This window comes from Anneissia japonica, unplaced genomic scaffold (genome assembly GCF_011630105.1).
Source record: "Anneissia japonica isolate Jap-2015-1 unplaced genomic scaffold, ASM1163010v1 scaffold639_len268944_cov154, whole genome shotgun sequence".
Taxonomy (NCBI): Eukaryota; Metazoa; Echinodermata; class Crinoidea; order Comatulida; family Comatulidae; genus Anneissia; species Anneissia japonica.
Window position 1 is genome coordinate 10,472 of NW_022754805.1, and position 19,503 is coordinate 29,974.

Here is a 19,503-nt window from a genome sequence, read left to right on the forward strand (position 1 = left end):
TATATTATGTAAAAAATTAAAATCCAATTCGGCTTTGTTCAAACGAAGAGTAATCTTTTTATATTTTCTTAATAAAATGTGATAGATGTAGGCACTGCTTATTCGTCACTTTAGCTCGGGTGATGAGCGCTAGGAATACCTTTTTTTTTGTATGGGCGGCCGTTAGGGCCAATATACTGTACTGCCTCTAATATACTGCCCTCATCGGAGCTTCCAAGATTACGAGACTTCGTTTTAAACTTAATTGAATTTTTGGGTGTCGGGATTTTGGGGGTTAATATGGTCAATTTGTTTCATATTACATACAGTGAACATAAACCTTTGTATGATCAGTGGCACTCACTGAAGTGTTCATAATTATTACTCGGCTACCTTCCACTGTACTGTACTGGCTGTACTACACTAACGTATTTGAACAATGAATTCTATGTTGCTTTTGTAGTGTGACAACTCCTCGTTCAATAATTCGTAGATTTGTATTTAAGTGTAAAATTGTTATTTTACGATATTGTAATTGACATCATGAGGTACTCAAAGTAAGACGCCTAAAAGGATAGTGCTAGATATATTTCTTCCAGATTTCTGCAGACCCAGGCATCTGGGTGGTGGATCATAACAAATATTTTGTGCTTTCTTAAATTAAAAGATGATGTTTAGTAGGGATATTATTTAATAAAATGATAGTCTACTACGTGTTGAGGTATAAAAATATTTATTCACAATTTTTTTAAATGATAAAAAAAAAACATGAAACAGGAACCAATTCATCAAATATTTAAAAAACAAAACACCAGCAAAAGAAAAATGTAAACAATAAATTTATAACACAGTTTTATATTTTCTTCCTTTATGTGTCCTTTAAACTTATGGACACTATAAAAACCAAGTATGATATGAAATGTATGTGATGGTAATCACAGTCAAGTCAATAAATCAAATTTGAGGAGTTGTTCTTTAAGCCAAACAGAAAATTTTAAAAATTGGGCCAAGTGTTCCACACACCAAGTCTTCAAGGCATCTTGTTTTAAAATATTATCAATGCTAAATTTTTAAAAAATAAAAAAAAAATTAAAAAATGGAGAAAAAATAAAATTTGGAAAGTGCCATTTCTGGCCCTCTAGAGCTGATATAGTCATAGATTGTCTTACCTCAACCCCAACCATGGTAGGGGATTGAGGTGGGTGGACCCTCTCTGTGAAAGCCCCTCACTGGGCCCCCTTCTATTCCATGTTCCTGGATATGCCACTGATGCCATGTAATGCATCTCAACCAATCATGTCGTAATTATATGAATGAAGTTTACACCTTTAACTCATATACAGGTAAAGGCTACAGCCCTGTCAACACTTTTAAATTTTGCAAATGCTCTATTCAGGCACGCTCTTGTCGACTAAAAATGTTATAGTCTACACAGTGCTCTATTGCATTTATGATTTAAACACGTGTGAATTTCAATAAAAATGTTAACAAAAATTGACTAACAAATAAACATTTACCAAACAGTTACCATGACAGTTATCATAAATTAGTTTCAATAGTGAGATTGATAACACCTTTAGGTATAAGTTTTTCAAGTGGTGATGATGGAATGTTCTTATCACTGAATCCGTACGGATCACTTGAATTGTTATAATACTGTTCTCTGGCAATAGCTATTAATTTAACAGCTTCTGCCCGTCCACTTTCTGACACCATTTTTGTAAGAAGTCCATCTTCTTTCTGAAGCAGGACGAATGGCTCATCAAACTCAGCAATTTTTCCTTGATCGAGGATCTGAGGAATCAAAATATATCATAAAAATAACAGTATTATGTTTTTTATCCTAATACTTGAACATAAATAAAAAAATATAGAATAATAAATTAATAATAAATATCTGAAGCAGCTTCTTCAAATGGCATTTGACATTTGTGTTTTAAGTTTCTATAACCCAGTGGTGGCACCATGAGTATGGGCCAGTCAACCCCTCCCCCAGTTGAAAACGCAAAACAGTTTTTTGGGGAGAAAAAAAAAATTGTCTGAGCTTCATAAGGCTTTGGCTTCTGGACCACTCCAAAGGGTATATCGCAGTCTGTAGCCCTGCCCTCTAGTGCTCTCGTCATTTATATCAAGCCCTCCTCCCCTTACGGAAATCTGGCCCACCTGGACACCCACACTGCAATAACCCTAAATGAGTACCCTGACCACAACTGCAGGATGGACAGGTCAAATGTCAAATTTAACAAATATAGAAGTATACAATATTAAATATGAAGGAAATAAGAGAATAGATTTATACTTGTTCGTTACTCATGCCGCGTTTCCTAACACTTATTATCCAATAAATTGTGACCCAAGCTCACAAACAGGCTGTAAACTCGTCCTCAGGCCAAAATGAGTTTTTGTTATAATGGCATAGAACATATCATTTACTAGAAAATGACAATTAAATGAACTCAATCGGGTGTCTGGAAGCAACGCTATGACCTTTTGAATAATTGTCATCTTATCAACTTTCTTAAATCAAGTTTGGAGAAAAATACTTTTATTTTCGGCAGGTTTCTATTCATTTTTCATTAGCTCCCATTCGAAAATGGTTAAATTTTACCTCTTACAGTTGGACTCAAACTTCAGGAATAGTAAGATTAATAGTTATACTTTATTTATTACACAAAAATCCAATTCACACAAAATTCACGTTCTACGCCCTATTCTGGGTATTGAGGCTTGTTTCTCAAAACAGTGCAGTGCGAGTTTGTGAACTTGGGTCACAATTATCAGAAAGCAGGCATTTTGTTATTTTTCGCTGCGGAAACAGGGCCCAAAGTTTATGATAAATTTTCCCACGAGAATCAGATAACTTATTGGAAAAAGATCCGAATGGGAAAATAAATAACCTTTGACCTATGTCAAACCACGGTCATGCAAAGAATATTTTTGGGTAGCTAGTTTCTAGTAGTTAGTAGCCTAGTTTTTGTTCTTGGCCTAGGCCCATCCATCTTGCGCACGAAATAAGTTCACCTGCTGGTCAACAAAACAGAAGTTTAGATGTTGAACACATCGCAATTTTCATAATGTTGCATGATGGGATAAAATATTTGGAGGGAATTTCGAGATAATTTATTGGAGAAATTATCAAAGAAATTGTAAGTGCTGTGGAAACACAGCCTTCGAACGGTTGAAAGTGAACGTGATGAACATTTCATTCCATTCAAGGGCAGATGAATGATGATACTGAAAATGAATGCTTGGCATCAAACTGACAATATATTTCTTAAAATAGTACTAATAATTACAGGTTAGTGTATGTTTTGAGTAAATAGTTAGCAGTAAAATACAGCATTTTATGTAACAGTAACACCTGGAAATTTAAGTGATAACAAATAATTGGAAAATTATAAATTTTAACAGTGTTGAGACCGTAAGTGTTTGGGCTTTTAAATGTCATTTGTAAATTATGTTATAGATTTATGATTTTTCCCCCCAGAATTTTCTAGCAGAAAAACCATCAAGACAGTCTTCAAGTATTTTTTTGTAATGAAATATGGAGTATATTGCTATGAATAATGATAACCATACACATAAAACTTAATAAAAAAATAAGAATTATTAGGGGTTACATTTATGTATTTGTCAAAAAACAAAGGCATAGCATATAAAAAAAGCAATTTACCAAGATGCGATCCGAGTCCATAATGGTGTTCAGTCTATGGGCAATTGTCAACACAGTACAGTGTTTAAACTTCTCACGAATTGTTGCCTGAATAAGCTGATCGGTTCTAATAAAATACACCAACAGATATAAAATCAATCACATTATTCTCCCAATTTAATCCAAAAATTTAGGAAGTTCAAATATTACAAATTCAAATCTACATCACCCATATTCGAAAATTAAACTTGGATAGTGTTGTTTGGTATTATAATATCTGTCTCTTATACACATCTAGATGTGTATAAGAGACAGGAGCTTCATAAGGCTTTGGCTTCTGGACCACTCCAAAGGGTATATCGCAGTCTGTAGCCCTGCCCTCTAGTGCTCTCGTCATTTATATCAAGCCCTCCTCCCCTTACGGAAATCTGGCCCACCTGGACACCCACACTGCAATAACCCTAAATGAGTACCCTGACCACAACTGCAGGATGGACAGGTCAAATGTCAAATTTAACAAATATAGAAGTATACAATATTAAATATGAAGGAAATGAGAGAATAGATTTATACTTGTTCGTTACTCATGCTGCGTTTCCTAACACTTATTATCCAATAAATTGTGACCCAAGCTCACAAACAGGCTGTAAACATTTAAGTTGAACCTAAAAATGCAAAAATATAAAAAGTCTCCAACTCCAGTTTAATGAATAATAGCAACAGAAGTAACAGTAGCAAACAGCACAATACAGCAACAGTTTGTAGCAGCTGTAATAGTTATATAGCAACAACAGCAGCAATGGCAGTATAATATCATTACACTTATATATCTATATAACTGTTCCCAAGTTTTTCGTCAAACACACTTTTTGTGCCTCAGAAAAATCAGTTGTAAATCATATATAAAAAATGATTCCTCCGTAGCCGCTTTGAGGTGAGAATATCCAGGTACAAACTTAAATATCTTGGTTTAGAGATTGATAATAAGTTAAACTGGGGGGAACAGTGTGATAAAATTTTTAAGAAGAGTATGACACCCCTCCAGTTCTTAAGGAAACTGTGGTCTCATTCAATGTTGATACATGTATAATGAGCGGTATGAGCTTTTTTATTCTTCTGTTATTGAAAGCTCTCTTTTGTTTGGAAGTTATGTATGGTTTGGTAATTTCAGAAAAAAAACCGATTATAACAGAATACAACAAACTAAATGATATCTGCGAGATTAAAATTATTGATAAAGTAAAGAGTATCTTAACAGATAGTTCCCACCCTCTAAACGCATTTTTTACTTGGCTACCCTCTGGTTAAAGGTGAAAATCACAAACCTGTACAACAAATAGATATCTCAATTCATTCGAACTACTATCCATTAGAATTCTTAATCAAAGTATCAAATAGGTTTTAAGTCCTAATTATAATTTATTGCAGTTGTTGGTTAGTATTAATCTTGCACTTTGTTTTGCGATGTGATGTACCAACTGATTTTATGAACGGACAGAAATAAAGAATCTTGAATCTTGTGTCTGTAAAGTAACTATGTTTAATATAATATATTTGAATGTAAACATTAAAAAATATGTATTCAAACCTCTTCTAATGCTCTCCACAGCTGAATTTCAGTGTGCTCTCCAAAAGGATCTAAGTTTCTCCGAAGGCATCCACTGAATAAAACCGGGTCCTAAACACAAAAGGTGTACATTTTTACCACACTCTAAACCTAAGAATTAAGGTTAGTTTCACATCCGCAACTTGAAATTATTTATTGGTGAAGATAATTACTATTTGCTATTCTATACTAGTTGTAAACAGGCTGGTAAATAATAAAAAAATGTTTTGATATAAAAAGTAGTATAAAAATCATTTGTAATGTATTCTATTTAAGTTTCCACCTCTTCTTAGCCTCTGAAAGTAATCTTTCAGATATTTTTTATTTTATATGGAAAAATTATTGTTTTTTTTTAAATAGCAAATAGTAAACTTTTTCATAAGGCTCCAGAATTTGATGAGGGCAGGCATGTGAAACTAGAAATTAATTTTATTTAGCCTAATGCAAAATTCCTTTCCCCTGCAAAATTAAAGGTTTAGCATGCACAGTAGTATGAATCAGAACGGAAGTTTCTGTGGCAGAAATACTCTTCGGTACAAAACTTGCACCCAAGGGGGCCAACAATTCCTAATTTTGTTATAAGTGAATTTTGTTATGGGCATTGGAAAATTTTAACAACAATGTATGCATGTTACATATTTTAAATAAAACTTTATATACCTGGGGTATTATTGAAATACTCTTTCGAAGGTCATGCAGTCCAAGGTCACTGATTAGAATACCATCTATCATGACCCTTCCTGTGGGTTCAGCCAAGCGTAACAGAGCTGTCATCAAGGAACTTTTGCCAGCCCCAGTTCGGCCAGCAATACCAACCTTCAAGAGAAACAAGTTGTACTGTTTTAATTTCACTGGAATTGAGCCCCTTTAATTCTATTAAGTAGATTGAGTTGGTGATGAGTTGCTGGTCAGCTTTACTTCTTTGGCTTGGTAATCATTTTATTTAGTGCTTTTCAAAAACCAATTTTCAGTATGGAATATGTTGTTTATGCAGCATTGAGTGAGAACACTAAACCCGAACCACAATAATTAAGACTGTGCTGAAAAATTGTATGTGATATGCATCACTTTGTATGGCATGCATTTTTTATGTTTACCTGTTATTATTTTATTATTTATTATTATTATTATTATTATTGATGATTGTTTTTGAATTTTATTCTGTCCTGCACTCCAAGGTGACAGCTGTTTTCTGGTAATATCAATTGAGGCTTGCCATCCAAAAACCAACGTACCTTTGCTGATTGTTAAACTGACAGAAGATGTAACACTTTTATTCATAACTTTGGTAAAAGTAAGTCAATTCCTGTAAATTTTTAAGCTTATAATGTGGAGAATATGAATATATTAAAAAGTCAATTTTCTTGTTTTGGAAAATGATACTGGTCTTGGAATTGCAAGCCCCATATATTACCATATAAATTTGTGTACCAAATTGGGTGATGATACATATGATATTACAGTATATGATATTAAAATAATATAAAGCAATGATGTTAGATGTTTACTTTTTCTTTGGATCGTATACAGCAGTAGAGTCTGTTCAAGACAGTTGGTCCCCCATCAAAGTATGACAGAGATGCCCCTTCAAATGTGATGATACCATATTTAGGCCAATCTGAGGAAGGTTTAAATTCACGTTCAAGAGGAGCTTCAGGCTCTATATCCGTGTACTCTAGAACACGCTCAGTGGAAGTCATCTAAAAAGTAAAAATAATTTTATTAGCACACAATATGTCTTTGCCAATTTTTCATAATGTCTGTCATTGTTGTATTTGCTTTCAATACTGCTTGAGAACTGTGTGTAGCCTTAACAATAAAATTATAACTAATTTCTTTTCAACTTAGCACTATCATACAAAGTTTGAAGACACTCCCCAGAACATTCTCTTAAAGTGATACTTTTTTTGTACCTTGTTTCACGAGCTTATTATTTTTGAGATCATCAGAGGATGGAAATTAAAAAATAAAATTTTGTTTTCTACATTCAGCAAATAGTTTTGCCAAAAACATCCATACGAAGGAGAAAATAAAATTTTACTGGTGAATGTAAAGTGTGCAGAAATAGGGTAGTTTAATGCTTTAAACTTATACAATTCGGAAGAAATATACATCTTATTTTTGGAGATTTCATAGCAGCGGCGGGCGTAATAAAAATAAAGGAAAACTTCTTTTTTTTCTGAAATTTCCATTTTTTCGTTATGGTGGTTGCGCTAGTTGCCCAAAAATAAAACTGTATTTTTATTGAAATCATCATTAATTGCAGGCAGTGGGTTCACTACACAAGGTATAAAAAAAGTCTTGCATGTGTTTGCGATTTCTGAAAGTTGTACAGTGGCTAGTCAAGTTTGGATTTTTGGGGTAAAAGTAAGGAAGTTATAAGTCTCTATGTTCCCAGTGTATATGCTTGTCTGCATCTTACCTACCGCATCATCCCACCCCCCACACCCCCAAAAAAAATGTGTATCCTCACAAAATAACTTCCTTACTAAGTTCTCCAGCTCAGCACTCTGTCTCACACCCCACTGGAAAGCATCCATCAAACTTAACACATAAGAAAATGACAATCCAGCAGTTCCAGAATTCAAATTCTCAGAAACTAGAAGCAATTAAAAGAAAAATCTACATTAATTAAAATACAATACTTTAAAATATAATAATACTAATAATAATAACAATAATAATAATAATAATAATAATAATTCAGATTCTTAGAAACAGAAGCAATTTAAACAAACATCTACATTAATTAAAATACAATACTTAAAAATAAAAATAATAATAATAATAATAATAATAATAACAATAATAATAATAATAACAATAATAATAATAATAATAGACTTTTAGAGTGCATATTATGGAGACCTTTAGGCACTTAACATACGCATGAAAGAAAGTTAATTCAAGACTCTTACCATGTAACAAAATGACAGAGCCATAAGTGACAACTGCAACAAATATCAAGGTCAACCAGTCAAGCCAGATGCCGAAGTACCTCGATGTGGCTAGAAACATGTACCAAGCTTGGGTATGAGTGTCCTGGTAGCTCTCAAACTGATCCTTGAATGACTGCTGCACTTGGAAGGCTCTCACTGTACTTAGACCTTGTAGAGTTGCGGATAGGTGGGAAAATACTGGACTACGAGCTGCAATAAACATTTAGAATAATACAAAAATCCTTCAAATACAAGGCTTTCATTAATACTTATTATAAACTGCAAGCGAGAAAAAAATAATGAGGAAAATCAATTAAAAAGTGAATTAAACCATTGAATAAACGGATATTTACTCACTAGCTGAGTAATGTTAAATGCTTATATATATCAATTCAGTGTATTTTATTATTAAATTGTATGATTGTTACAGTATTTCCAGCTTGTAAAATGATCTTAATTGTTTGCCTTATAAAAACTAACTATATATCTGTATCTTAGAAAAGCATATGTAATCTAAAATTTAAACTTGCCTATTCTATTCATTTAAACAAGATAAAAATTAGGATTAGGGACATGTGAAAATTAAGTATGTTACACATATAAACTGTACTTCCAAATAAAAAATGACAACTTTAGAACAAAAATTGAAATAACTGAAACATAACTTACTAATTCCCTCCATACGCTTTATATCACGTGACGTATATAGGTAATATGTTCGCACAAACACTAAAATAACAAAAAGTGGCACGACAAAGACAAGCACAACTGGATTGAAAATTACCACGGTAGTGACGATCCCAAAGACCATTAAGGAAATCTGTTGAAATGGAGTGCAACAATATCAGATATTGGGTTTACGCTAATAAATCTTTGTAGGCAATGGTGTGATAATAAGTTGATGAACCTTTAAATACTGTATTGTTATTTCATTTTTTGTCATTATACTAAATTTGGAATTAGAAATTGTGGCTGGACCCCATAATACGGCGCCACTACTATGTATCCTGTCTCGCCTAACTGTCATGCGGGGGCTTTGCAAGGAGCCAAGTGATCGACTCCGATTAAAATCTGACATTCGCCAGATTTGAACAAAAACTCTACTCTACTTGAAAAGTTTGCCAACCTGCACGACATCTGCAAATGTTAGTGGTAGGAGGTCATCCATAAATCCGATATCTTTGGCAAATCTATTCAGAATTCGACCTTAAGAACAAGAAGGAAAAATAAACTTCGATTTGGTTTGATGTGATGTAACATTTTAATTATAAGGAAGTTCAATAAATATTCACCTCTGGTTTTAAATCTTAGAGACGCTGGCCATGAGGTCAACCTTATCCCCCTTGAAATCAGCTCACATGGGTTCAACTCATCTGATAACACTGAATGTTTACAACTTCTACATAAACTGTGCAATAAGTCCATATCGTTCAAGGTCTTTTGAGACAACCTTTCAAAACTTGCGATTAATTCATCTTTTTCCATTTTACATGCCAAAGATGAAACTCGCGTGTGCTGAGCCCCTCTTTTAAGATTTTTTTTAAAAGTGCAATTTCATTATTAGAATGAAATCTATATCTATCCATTTATCATCCAATAATTTTCAACTGCAGTTCACACTTTTCTCAATAATTACGCATTTTGTACAGTACTACGCAATAATTTTATATGCTTCGCAGGCCTCGAATTAGGGGATTTTATGGGCAAGGCCAAATGGCCTCCGGTATGAAATGATTTTGAAAGGGCACCAAGGCCAAATGGGAAGGCTCCAAGGCCAAAATTTCAAATATAAAAGGACACTAAGACAAAATTTGATTTAGCCTCAGTACTAATCTCTCGCGAGTGCCTCAATTCGTAGCCAGGCTAGGCCTAGGCAAGCTAGGTCTAGGCCAAGCTAGGCCTAGCATCGTTGTCAATGGTAAAACGACTTTGTTTGGAGTATTAACGATTAATTATCGATTCAATTTTGGAATATACTTTTAGTGTTTTTGCGGCGGTCAGCGATCGTAAACAAAACAGTGAATGTTCAAGAATTTCAATATCTAACGTTGTTGCTCAGTGCATCGTCATCGAAGAGGAGGCTACACCTCTAAACTGGCCGTCATCCAACCAGATTAGCCGAGTGTCAAACAATTAGGTTAATTTCACACGCTTGAGTTGCGATGATGTCAGATCGCCCAAAGCTAGCTGCACAGCAAGCACATGTTTACAACTACAGTACATGTTTACTGCAATATCCGCTCGAGTCAGACGCATCCGCACACAACGGTAACCGTTTGTATCAACACACATGGAAATTCTATTGTTCTGTCACTGCAACATTATATCTAGGCCTAGGCGACCTACATTTTTGGCTTTCGCGTTTTCTTACAAGATCTGAACATTCTTGTTTAGAATTATTTTACGTGTCAAACGATCTATATTAAGCGTTGTGAGGGCACCGAGGCCAAGGCTGCAAAAGGGCAGGCAAGTAGTGGCCATACTCGTGCTTCGTTTTCAGGGGCACCAAGGCCACCTGGGGGGGCACTGTCGGTGTATCAAACACTCCTCTTCGCTATGTATACTTGAATGTTTGTCTCAAGGAGTTGGGGGTGGAAGGGAAGGAGGGCTTGAGGGTTGAGTAGATGAGGATGTTGATGATTAAATGAAGAGGCGCTATCTGGCATTACAACGCCCTCCTGTACTGTAGGGCAATCACTGAGTTGGATGTGAATGGCTTGAGATGAATTTAGTCTGAACATAGAGCTAGTAATATTTCCTAGGGAACATTCCATAAAAGTATCCATCACCAAAGGCATAAACAAGCACATTGTGCTTCTAATAATTCTATATCTCCATCAATATTTTTGCCATTTCTTTGGACCTAGATATTTCAGAAGCCTTTGGATGCCCTTGATTATAGGCTATTACACCACAGATTAGGAGTAGCTCACAACATTGTTGGGAAAGCACATGAAAAAAATTATACAGTAGCACCTAGTACTACTGGAAGACAATGCATAGGAGTTTCACTAATCAAAACTACAATAGCTGGGTTGCTCATGGGCCTATCATCGTACAGAAAAAAATGAAGCCACCGATGGCATATGCAAGAGCCCAATTGACGTACCAGTTTAGACAAGTTTCTTTTGGCATATGTTTAAATTAATGTTAAAAAAAAAAAATCAATTTAAGGATTGTTACAACAATTCTTAAATTGATTTAGAAAAACATCTGTAAACCATCAAAAACTAATTCTTTTCAATCTCTTTCTGTTGATAACCTATGCGGTCCTTTTAAATGAGCTATTCAAATTCTTTAACTGAATTTTTGGGGTATTTCCCCCCCTTTTTTTAAAGATATTATATATTTTTATTATATTTATATTAAAAAATATTTTGAGTAGGTATTCTTACCAGTTGGGTTTGTATCAAAGAACCTCATTGGTGCATGGATAATGGCAAGGAACATCTGATTATGCAAATTTTCAGAAGCATTAACTGCAAGGTTGAAAGTCATAAATGATCTGAGGAAAGATGTTACAAATAGTCCAGCAGTTAGGCCACAGAAGATGTAGATATACAAATCTGAATCAAACTCGTATTCAGATGGATCAGCAGTCTGCAGATATAAAAAGGAAAGTACATAACAGGCACATATTAAAAACAATAATAATTGAAAAACTTAGGGGTCCATTATCTATTATTTTCATCATTTTTTAAAGAGTACAGAGTAAAATGATGATTCTTTTTGCCATTTTGTCAAGATCATCACTTTATATTTTTCAAAAAGATAAAAGTATATCTACACTGTGAACCTCCTCCCCCTAAATTAACCACAATAAAAAAGAAGGTTTTTTAAATACTAATTAACAATAACTCTTATTATACACATGTATACCATAGCTTCGTATCTGCAAAAATTAAAGGTGCTATATAAATAACAAACAAATAAATAAAACATATCAATAGTATCAACAATTCAACAATTAACGAAAATAATGATGAAAAGAACAATATTAATTAATGTTCAACAATAATAGTAATGAAATGCCAAAGCAACAACATTAAATTATGTTGATATATTTATTGTATTACATATATTAATTGTTGTCATCCAATGCATTTGAGCAAACAAATAAAAACAAAAAAAATGTTGTCAGCAATTGTATAAAAATCTGTAATAAAATTTAGATCATCATTAATTATGCTTGATATGCTGGTATTCTAACAATATCTTATTATGGGGGATAATTAATAGGGAAATGAAATTTATTAGGTAGGGCCTGTTTCTACTCAGCTAAAAAACACATGTTTTTAAACAATTATTAAAACATTTGTGTTTTTTCACCAGCAGAAACGGGCCTTGGTTAGGAATGCGTTCAAAAAATGTGTGTTTTAACATGCATTTGTTATAGGGTTGGCGATCAGAAAACCTATGTTTTGTGGTGGTACACTTTTCAGCTGCAACGCAATACTGTGTTAGTCATGACCCGTCGGTGACCCAAATTGACCCCTTCTTTGGTTCGATCGTTTCTTCGCAAGAAATGTGTGACGAAAAAACAATGAAACCAACAAGATGATATGAAGGCTTACCATAATTTTTTCATACTTTCGCGGTGTGCTGTCTTTTGTAACATGCGCTGTAGCTCACAGGGAGAAAGGTCAACTTCAACTACTGTAGGCGACTGTCATTATTAAGCTCCGCCCACCTACCAATGCTACAATATTTGAATTGACCCATGCATCTAATAACCATATGATCATTTTACTTACAGAATTTGCAAAATCAATGGAATCAAATTCTTCTTGTGCTGTTTCTTCTTTGTACACCCAATATGACAACCACCAATCAGATGCATTATATAGTGTCTGGAAAATACAATTAGCTTAAATTTCACACCAGCTATGTGATTAAGTAATTAATTACTGTATTCACTATAGTTATTTCAGATTAAAACGGGTTTATTTATTTATTTATTCAAAGAGTTATAAAAAGAACTTGTTCAAAATAGCCCTCATTATATTTCTTCATTTAATTTATTTGGATATCATAAAAAAAGATGAAATACGTAAACAAGTTATTACTATGAAGTCTACAACATTAAAAAAAAAATTATTCTAGCAAATGCTGAGATTACACTAAAAATATGAGAATAATAATAATAATGAAATATTTGTAATAGTAATTTATCAAAAGCTAGTGCAAGATCTGTAATGGGAAATGTTTAACAAGAGAAAAAAGGATTTTTTCCCCAAGATATATGGATGGTAAAATACAAGTACTTTAAAGCAAAATAATCATATACACACTATACCTGAACTAAAATATTAGCTAATACATATAACAATAAGAAGCAAATTCCACCTCCAGCTCCAATATATCGCCGGTAAACTCTAAAGGAGACTGTGCTAATAGCTTTGCTTTCCTTTCCTTCGTTTTCAGCTGCTGAGTCTATACCCTTTATAAATGTAAAAAAAAGTTTAAAATTGAAAAGAATGGTCTCTTTAATATCACCTTGAATTATCTTGAACCGTAGGACTTATGAGCACTCAGCTCATTTGTCCCTCTGTGACATCTTAAAAAACATCTCCTCTATTACATGTTGGCTAAATTTATGATGGTGGCCAGACCAGCTCTTTTCAAGCCCGGACAATTTGAAGTAACATAAAAATGATTAACTTGAACAAAGGAATGAGTGAAGTAAAAAAAATATTTACCAATAACTTTACATTGAAAAATTATAGAAACACTTTCAATCATTAGAAGTGTTTTATTATTTTTATTATCATTACCCAGTATAAAAATCCGGGTACACATTTTATAAATTCAATAACTTTCTATGCTCAAGTTAATAATTTAACAAAGGAATGAGTGAATTAAAAAAAATATTTACCAATAACTTTACATTGAAAAATTATAGAAACACTTCCAAACATTAGAAGTGTTTTATTATTTTTATTATCATTACCCAGTATAAAAATCCGGGTACACATTTTATAAATTCAATAACTTTCTATGCTCAAGTTAATAATTTGTATAAGAAAGTATAATACATACTCCAAGTATTGAAATACACGCCATCGTGTTGGGATTCCCAACACGATGGCGTGTATTTCAATACTTGGAGTATGTATTATACTTTCTTATCTGAGATTAATCAGTCGACCTTTCAATAATTTGTATGTTACTGCAAAATGAGTAAATTACAAATTATTTTTTTATGATTTTTTAAAATCATTTTTAGGGGATAATACATCTTTAAGGCTATATTGGAAGGTAATTTGTACACTGGAATATAATCCACTAATCTTTCTTGATATTAAAAGTTCTTATTTGGACATAGCAATAAATCAATGACTTAAAATTGTCTCTAAACATTGAACCAGTGTTTTAACCTAAAGCTGTGTCCGGATTATAACATTTTTTAGGACAAAAAAAGTGGTGTATGCACATTATATAGTCATGATGTGCTCATATATGGTCATAATGTGATGTCATCATGACCTTAGGCATGTCACATTGTCACATGAAGCAGCACACTTTTCCACTACGCCCCATCCCTTGCATATTGTTGCTACCACAGAACGATAGCGTCAAACAAGTACATGAAATAACACGTACGTTTGTGGGTCAAGTGTGTACTCCTGGCCCTCTTATGATTGGCCAGTTGTTGAAATAAATTGCCAGTCCAGAAAGACTCATTAACCTACCGAGTAATGCATGCATGTTCTTTCCGCAACCAACTCAAAGCACAGAAAAAGGCTGAAACCATTTTAGCTGATTGTGGATTATCAGTGGTGCAACGTCTATGCGCTCTCGTGCGGCCCTCCGCAGGGACTCCAACCCCTAGGCGTCCCTAACCACATGGTCCTCGACCTAGCACCCTGACCCAAAAGGACTTTGTTTATACATAAAAGCATAATTTGTCTCTGAAATCGACTGTATATCATACAGTATTATATCCAGGGGCGAATTACAGGGGCCCCTAAATTTTTTTAATTTTAAGTCTGTGAGTGCCATTTCCGGCCATTGCTGTAATCATAAATTTTCTTTCCTCAGCCCCAACCATGGTCGTGCTGAGGTGGTATTGACCCTTTATCAGTAAAAGTCTTTCCCTGGGTCCTATTAAACATTCCTGGATTTAACACATACATCATATCATTTACTTTGTGGTTAAAAACATTAAAATGCAATGACAAACATATTTAAAATATGAGGGCATCTAAAATCCTACAATGGAATTGGCAACCGGCACCCAAAAGGCCCCCACTCTCAGAAAGCCACGGAGGACCCCACCCCATCGTTACGCCACTGTGGATTATGCTGCCTTCATGGTAATTAAGCAATCAGTTTGTTATTACTCACCTTAGAGGATTCTAATGATCCGGTGGAACTAAACTGTTGTGATCCTGCCATTATCCCAGTAGTTGATTCTTGGTTACTTATTACATCATCTTTGTTTTCAGGCTCTTTTAGTAAAGTGGCAAAATCTATCCCAGAAGACTGCAGCTCACTGTATGTTCCATAACCAGCTACCTGACCCTGATTTAATTCAAATTAGAAATTTGTCAATTTTTATCAAATAACTTTAAACAAACATACAAGAAAAAGTTTGTTACTTTGAAGGCCACTGTATTTTTAAAGCAGCAGCATATCAATGGAATGATGGCAGTGGATCTGCAGCTTGGCATTCTCTTATTGTATTGTTAATTTTATGACCTTTATATTTTGTCCACTACAGCATATATTTTACTCTACTTTTTACTCTACTACTTTTGAAACTTCTACTCATAAAACTTCTAATAATAACCACAGGTTAATGTTCTTTAATTATTTTTTAGGGTGGGCTACTATTATAGTAGTGGGTTACTAAAAAAAAATTGTTATGTTGGCATAAAACGACCGACCCTAAAAAAAACCAGCCGATCCTTGACATTTTTAATTAAATTTCATGTTACAAGTTTAAACATCATCAAAAAAAAAAAAATGCAAAAATGACTGAAAACACTAGTACATTATATTTAAACCCAGTTGTTAAAGGGGAACTCAAGGTTTGAAATTTTTTCTGGAAATATTGTTTATTTATTATTTTACGATTAGTTATGAAATGAATTGTGATAAGATAGTTGAAAATTTTTGGAAGAAAACAAGGAATGAAATTTAACATCTACAAGGCAAAACATGTTTTTCAGTAGCTTGGTAATTTTACAAGAGAACTCATTAATATTCATGATTCCATCCTGCCAGTCCTGGCTTCGCGATATTACTGAATGTGTGCTGTTCTCTCTTTTTTTCTATTAATTAGTTTTATTTTGTCAGCATATCATTGCCAGTATTTTTTACCTGTGCTTGCAAAATGGTTCCTAATAATAACAGAAATTCTCTATATTCTTCTTCTTATAACCTTTAAAAGTCCAATATTGTACAGTTTGCGTAAAGTGCATAGAACATACAGATCCCATTTAAGGGCCTCCTCTGCAATATTTTAGTGACATGGATACTGTTTTTGATTATCACCACAAGGATTTTATAACTATTATATTCTGTACACTATGGGTTATCTTGTATTCGGTTCAGCATTTGTATTTTACTTGTTCACTATACACAATATGGGGCTTGCCAGTGTGCAAACCCAAAATGTAGATATATTACATATTCTCCACATTTATATAAGTTTTAAAATGATAGGTTATTTGCTGGAATCAACTTGGTATTGCCCAAGTTATGAGTAAGATTATTACAGCTTCTCTGTACTGAAGTATACAATACTGTCACATTCATATGCTAATTACTCAGTTTAAAAATTAGCAGCAAAATGCTGGTTTTGGATGGCAAGCCTTGTCATTAATATCAACACTATCATCTGCATTGTTAATATGATCAACATTTTCAATACTAACATTGTCAATAAAACATAGAAATAAGAAAAAAAAAAAACAATACATAAATGATTAGTGACATGGAATTTATAAGATCATATAAACTTACGTCTTTCATTACAAGTATCTTGTCAACATTTTCCAAGTACTGAAGTTGGTGAGTAACTAATATACAAGGTTTATCCTTCAAACTCTCCCTGATACATCTGTAAATAGGTTTGAAATCTCATGTATTACTGTAAGCATGCTTGACAAATATGTGAGGTCCCCCTACTAAATATGTTATGCCAGGTACTCGCTGCATCATACGACAGTCGTACGACCACTCCCAACTGTACGCCTTGTAAGCACAAGACAATGCACGCCGACTATTGCACATATAGTGCCATTGCGTTCGCCATAGAAAATCCGACGACTGCCGGGTGCCCGGCTATACATAAGTAGAACACATTACAGTATAATCTTTACACTGTATTTTGAATGGCTTTCCTAGGATAAAACAGAACCAGTGATGTGTGCACTTGAAGTTCGGGTATATAGGAAAAGTGATAGATAAAGTGAATTTCTCATGAACACTGTAAAAAATGAAGAATTGTGAAATTTCAACCAAAATGCAAATACTCCACAGATTTATCTATGTGACTGACTGGCAAAAAAAAAAAGGCACTTTTCCCAAACTGTAAATTATTTCATTATCTCAAAAACCAACGCAACTTTGCATGGAAAATCGCTAGGAAAAAAAGTGCACAGAAACGTAGGCCTACTGATTAATACATTGGTTGTATATTAAGGGATAGGCCAAGGTTAAATTTTCTGCAAAAACTGTGGGGCAACCGGTCCTTATTTTCCAAAATGCAAGGACAGAGTTCTAGGCTTAATTTTCGTCCTGGGATATATTCCCAGCGCAAGCCTTATTTTACACTCAGTCTGGCGTTTGTCTTAAAAGAAAAAAAAAGACTTCAAATCAGCTAACATTTCCATGTAATTACTATCTTAATACACATTGGGCAGAAAATATACATCATTATATCCTCACCAACTTGTTATATGGATTTAAATATTTTTTAATAAATTATTAGCATTTTACCTTTGAATTACAAAGATTTAATAATGTCATTTTAGGACAAGTCTGTTTTTGCTAGAGAGGGTCACAAATATCTAATACATCAACATCACTTACACATCAAACAAGTACCTCCCAACTTCTGTGTCAACAGCACTTAATGGGTCATCAAGTAAATAAATATCCATGTCACTGTAAACCGCTCTTGCAAGTCCAACCCTTGCCCTTTGACCTCCACTTAGGGTTACTCCACGTTCACCAACTAGCGTGTACTCTTTGTTTGGTAAAATATCAAGGTCCTGCCAATAGAAGGTGCATGATCATTCAGCTTTATTAGTTTAAATTCAATGGCAATCATTAAAACAGTAATAATACATGCAGTACCAAAAGCTGTATGTTACACAAACAGCATATTGTATTAAATTTGAATATAACAATTTAATTACTTAATTTTCATATTTAAGTAACCTTTCTGTTAGAAATAGAACTTTCATATATTTTTTTTGCAATGACTATTAAATTGCATTTTAACAGTTGTGTATTAAAAAATTTGGGTTTCAATGAAAATATTATTTTTAACCTTTCAATGCATAATTTATTGATAATGTAAATTTATGAAAAAAAAAAATTGTCATTTTAAAATGACAAATCCAATGGAATTATTTTAAATAGTCAATTCTTCAGGTTGTACAGTGAATTAAATTGTGCAAGAATTTTCCTATTCAGTCTATTTATGTTTCTACCAAGCGAGTGTTGACCCTTTTCTCTATAGAGTAGTGAATTACCTAGCTCTCAACAACAGGAGGCTATAAAAGTTTTTTGTGTATAAAAAGGTCAATATATTAAATTCTTTCACTTCCATTGACTGTCTGATATTTTTTAAGTCATTAAATAATAAATGATAGATGTACACAGATAATATATATAGACATGCACTGATTATGTTTAAATAGCATAGTAAAAATGTAATTCCAACAAGAGTCAGGTCATATTCATGTTGTTTATTGGCTCATTTCCAGGAATGAAGAAATAAGTAAGTATAACTACCTTCAAAAACTATAGAATATGCAAATAAAGGGATTTAACAGGTGTATACAATGGTGATATCAAAAGACAATCAGAATCAACAAATATAAAAATATTAAAAGATTATACAAGTAATATTTTAGCAAACATTGTATTATTTTAATAGTAAGATGTAAATCAAATGTAAATACTGCTATTTGTTATGAAATTTTTATGTATGTAGCATTATATTTACTGTATTGGTATTCTATGGTGGTTCTTTTGGGATCTTTCATTGTATATTGTACTGGGCTTTACAATTGTTAAAAACAGGTAAAAATGTGTCCCAGTTGAAATAAAGAAAACAAAATACATAAATTAATACACACCCACAGATT

General features: G+C 33.3%; 1 protein-coding gene across 1 annotated transcript in view; it reads right to left on the bottom strand.

Moving 5' to 3' along the window:
* Positions 1-736: 736 nt before the first annotated feature.
* Positions 737-19,503, bottom strand: part of LOC117123247 (multidrug resistance-associated protein 4-like) — a 40,218-nt gene continuing 21,451 nt past the window's right edge. The window contains exons 13-28 of the mRNA XM_033269105.1: positions 18,218-18,399; positions 17,147-17,243; positions 15,524-15,700; positions 13,473-13,616; positions 12,931-13,026; positions 11,572-11,776; positions 9,303-9,382; positions 8,846-8,996; positions 8,156-8,386; positions 7,727-7,836; positions 6,746-6,937; positions 5,898-6,053; positions 5,220-5,309; positions 4,273-4,296; positions 3,653-3,781; positions 737-1,773 (exon numbers count right to left, since the gene is read on the bottom strand). Of these exons, the coding sequence (XP_033124996.1) occupies positions 1,519-1,773; positions 3,653-3,781; positions 4,273-4,296; positions 5,220-5,309; positions 5,898-6,053; positions 6,746-6,937; positions 7,727-7,836; positions 8,156-8,386; positions 8,846-8,996; positions 9,303-9,382; positions 11,572-11,776; positions 12,931-13,026; positions 13,473-13,616; positions 15,524-15,700; positions 17,147-17,243; positions 18,218-18,399 (2,319 nt within the window). The 3' untranslated portion in view covers positions 737-1,518. The remainder of the gene's footprint in view (positions 1,774-3,652; positions 3,782-4,272; positions 4,297-5,219; positions 5,310-5,897; positions 6,054-6,745; positions 6,938-7,726; positions 7,837-8,155; positions 8,387-8,845; positions 8,997-9,302; positions 9,383-11,571; positions 11,777-12,930; positions 13,027-13,472; positions 13,617-15,523; positions 15,701-17,146; positions 17,244-18,217; positions 18,400-19,503) is intronic.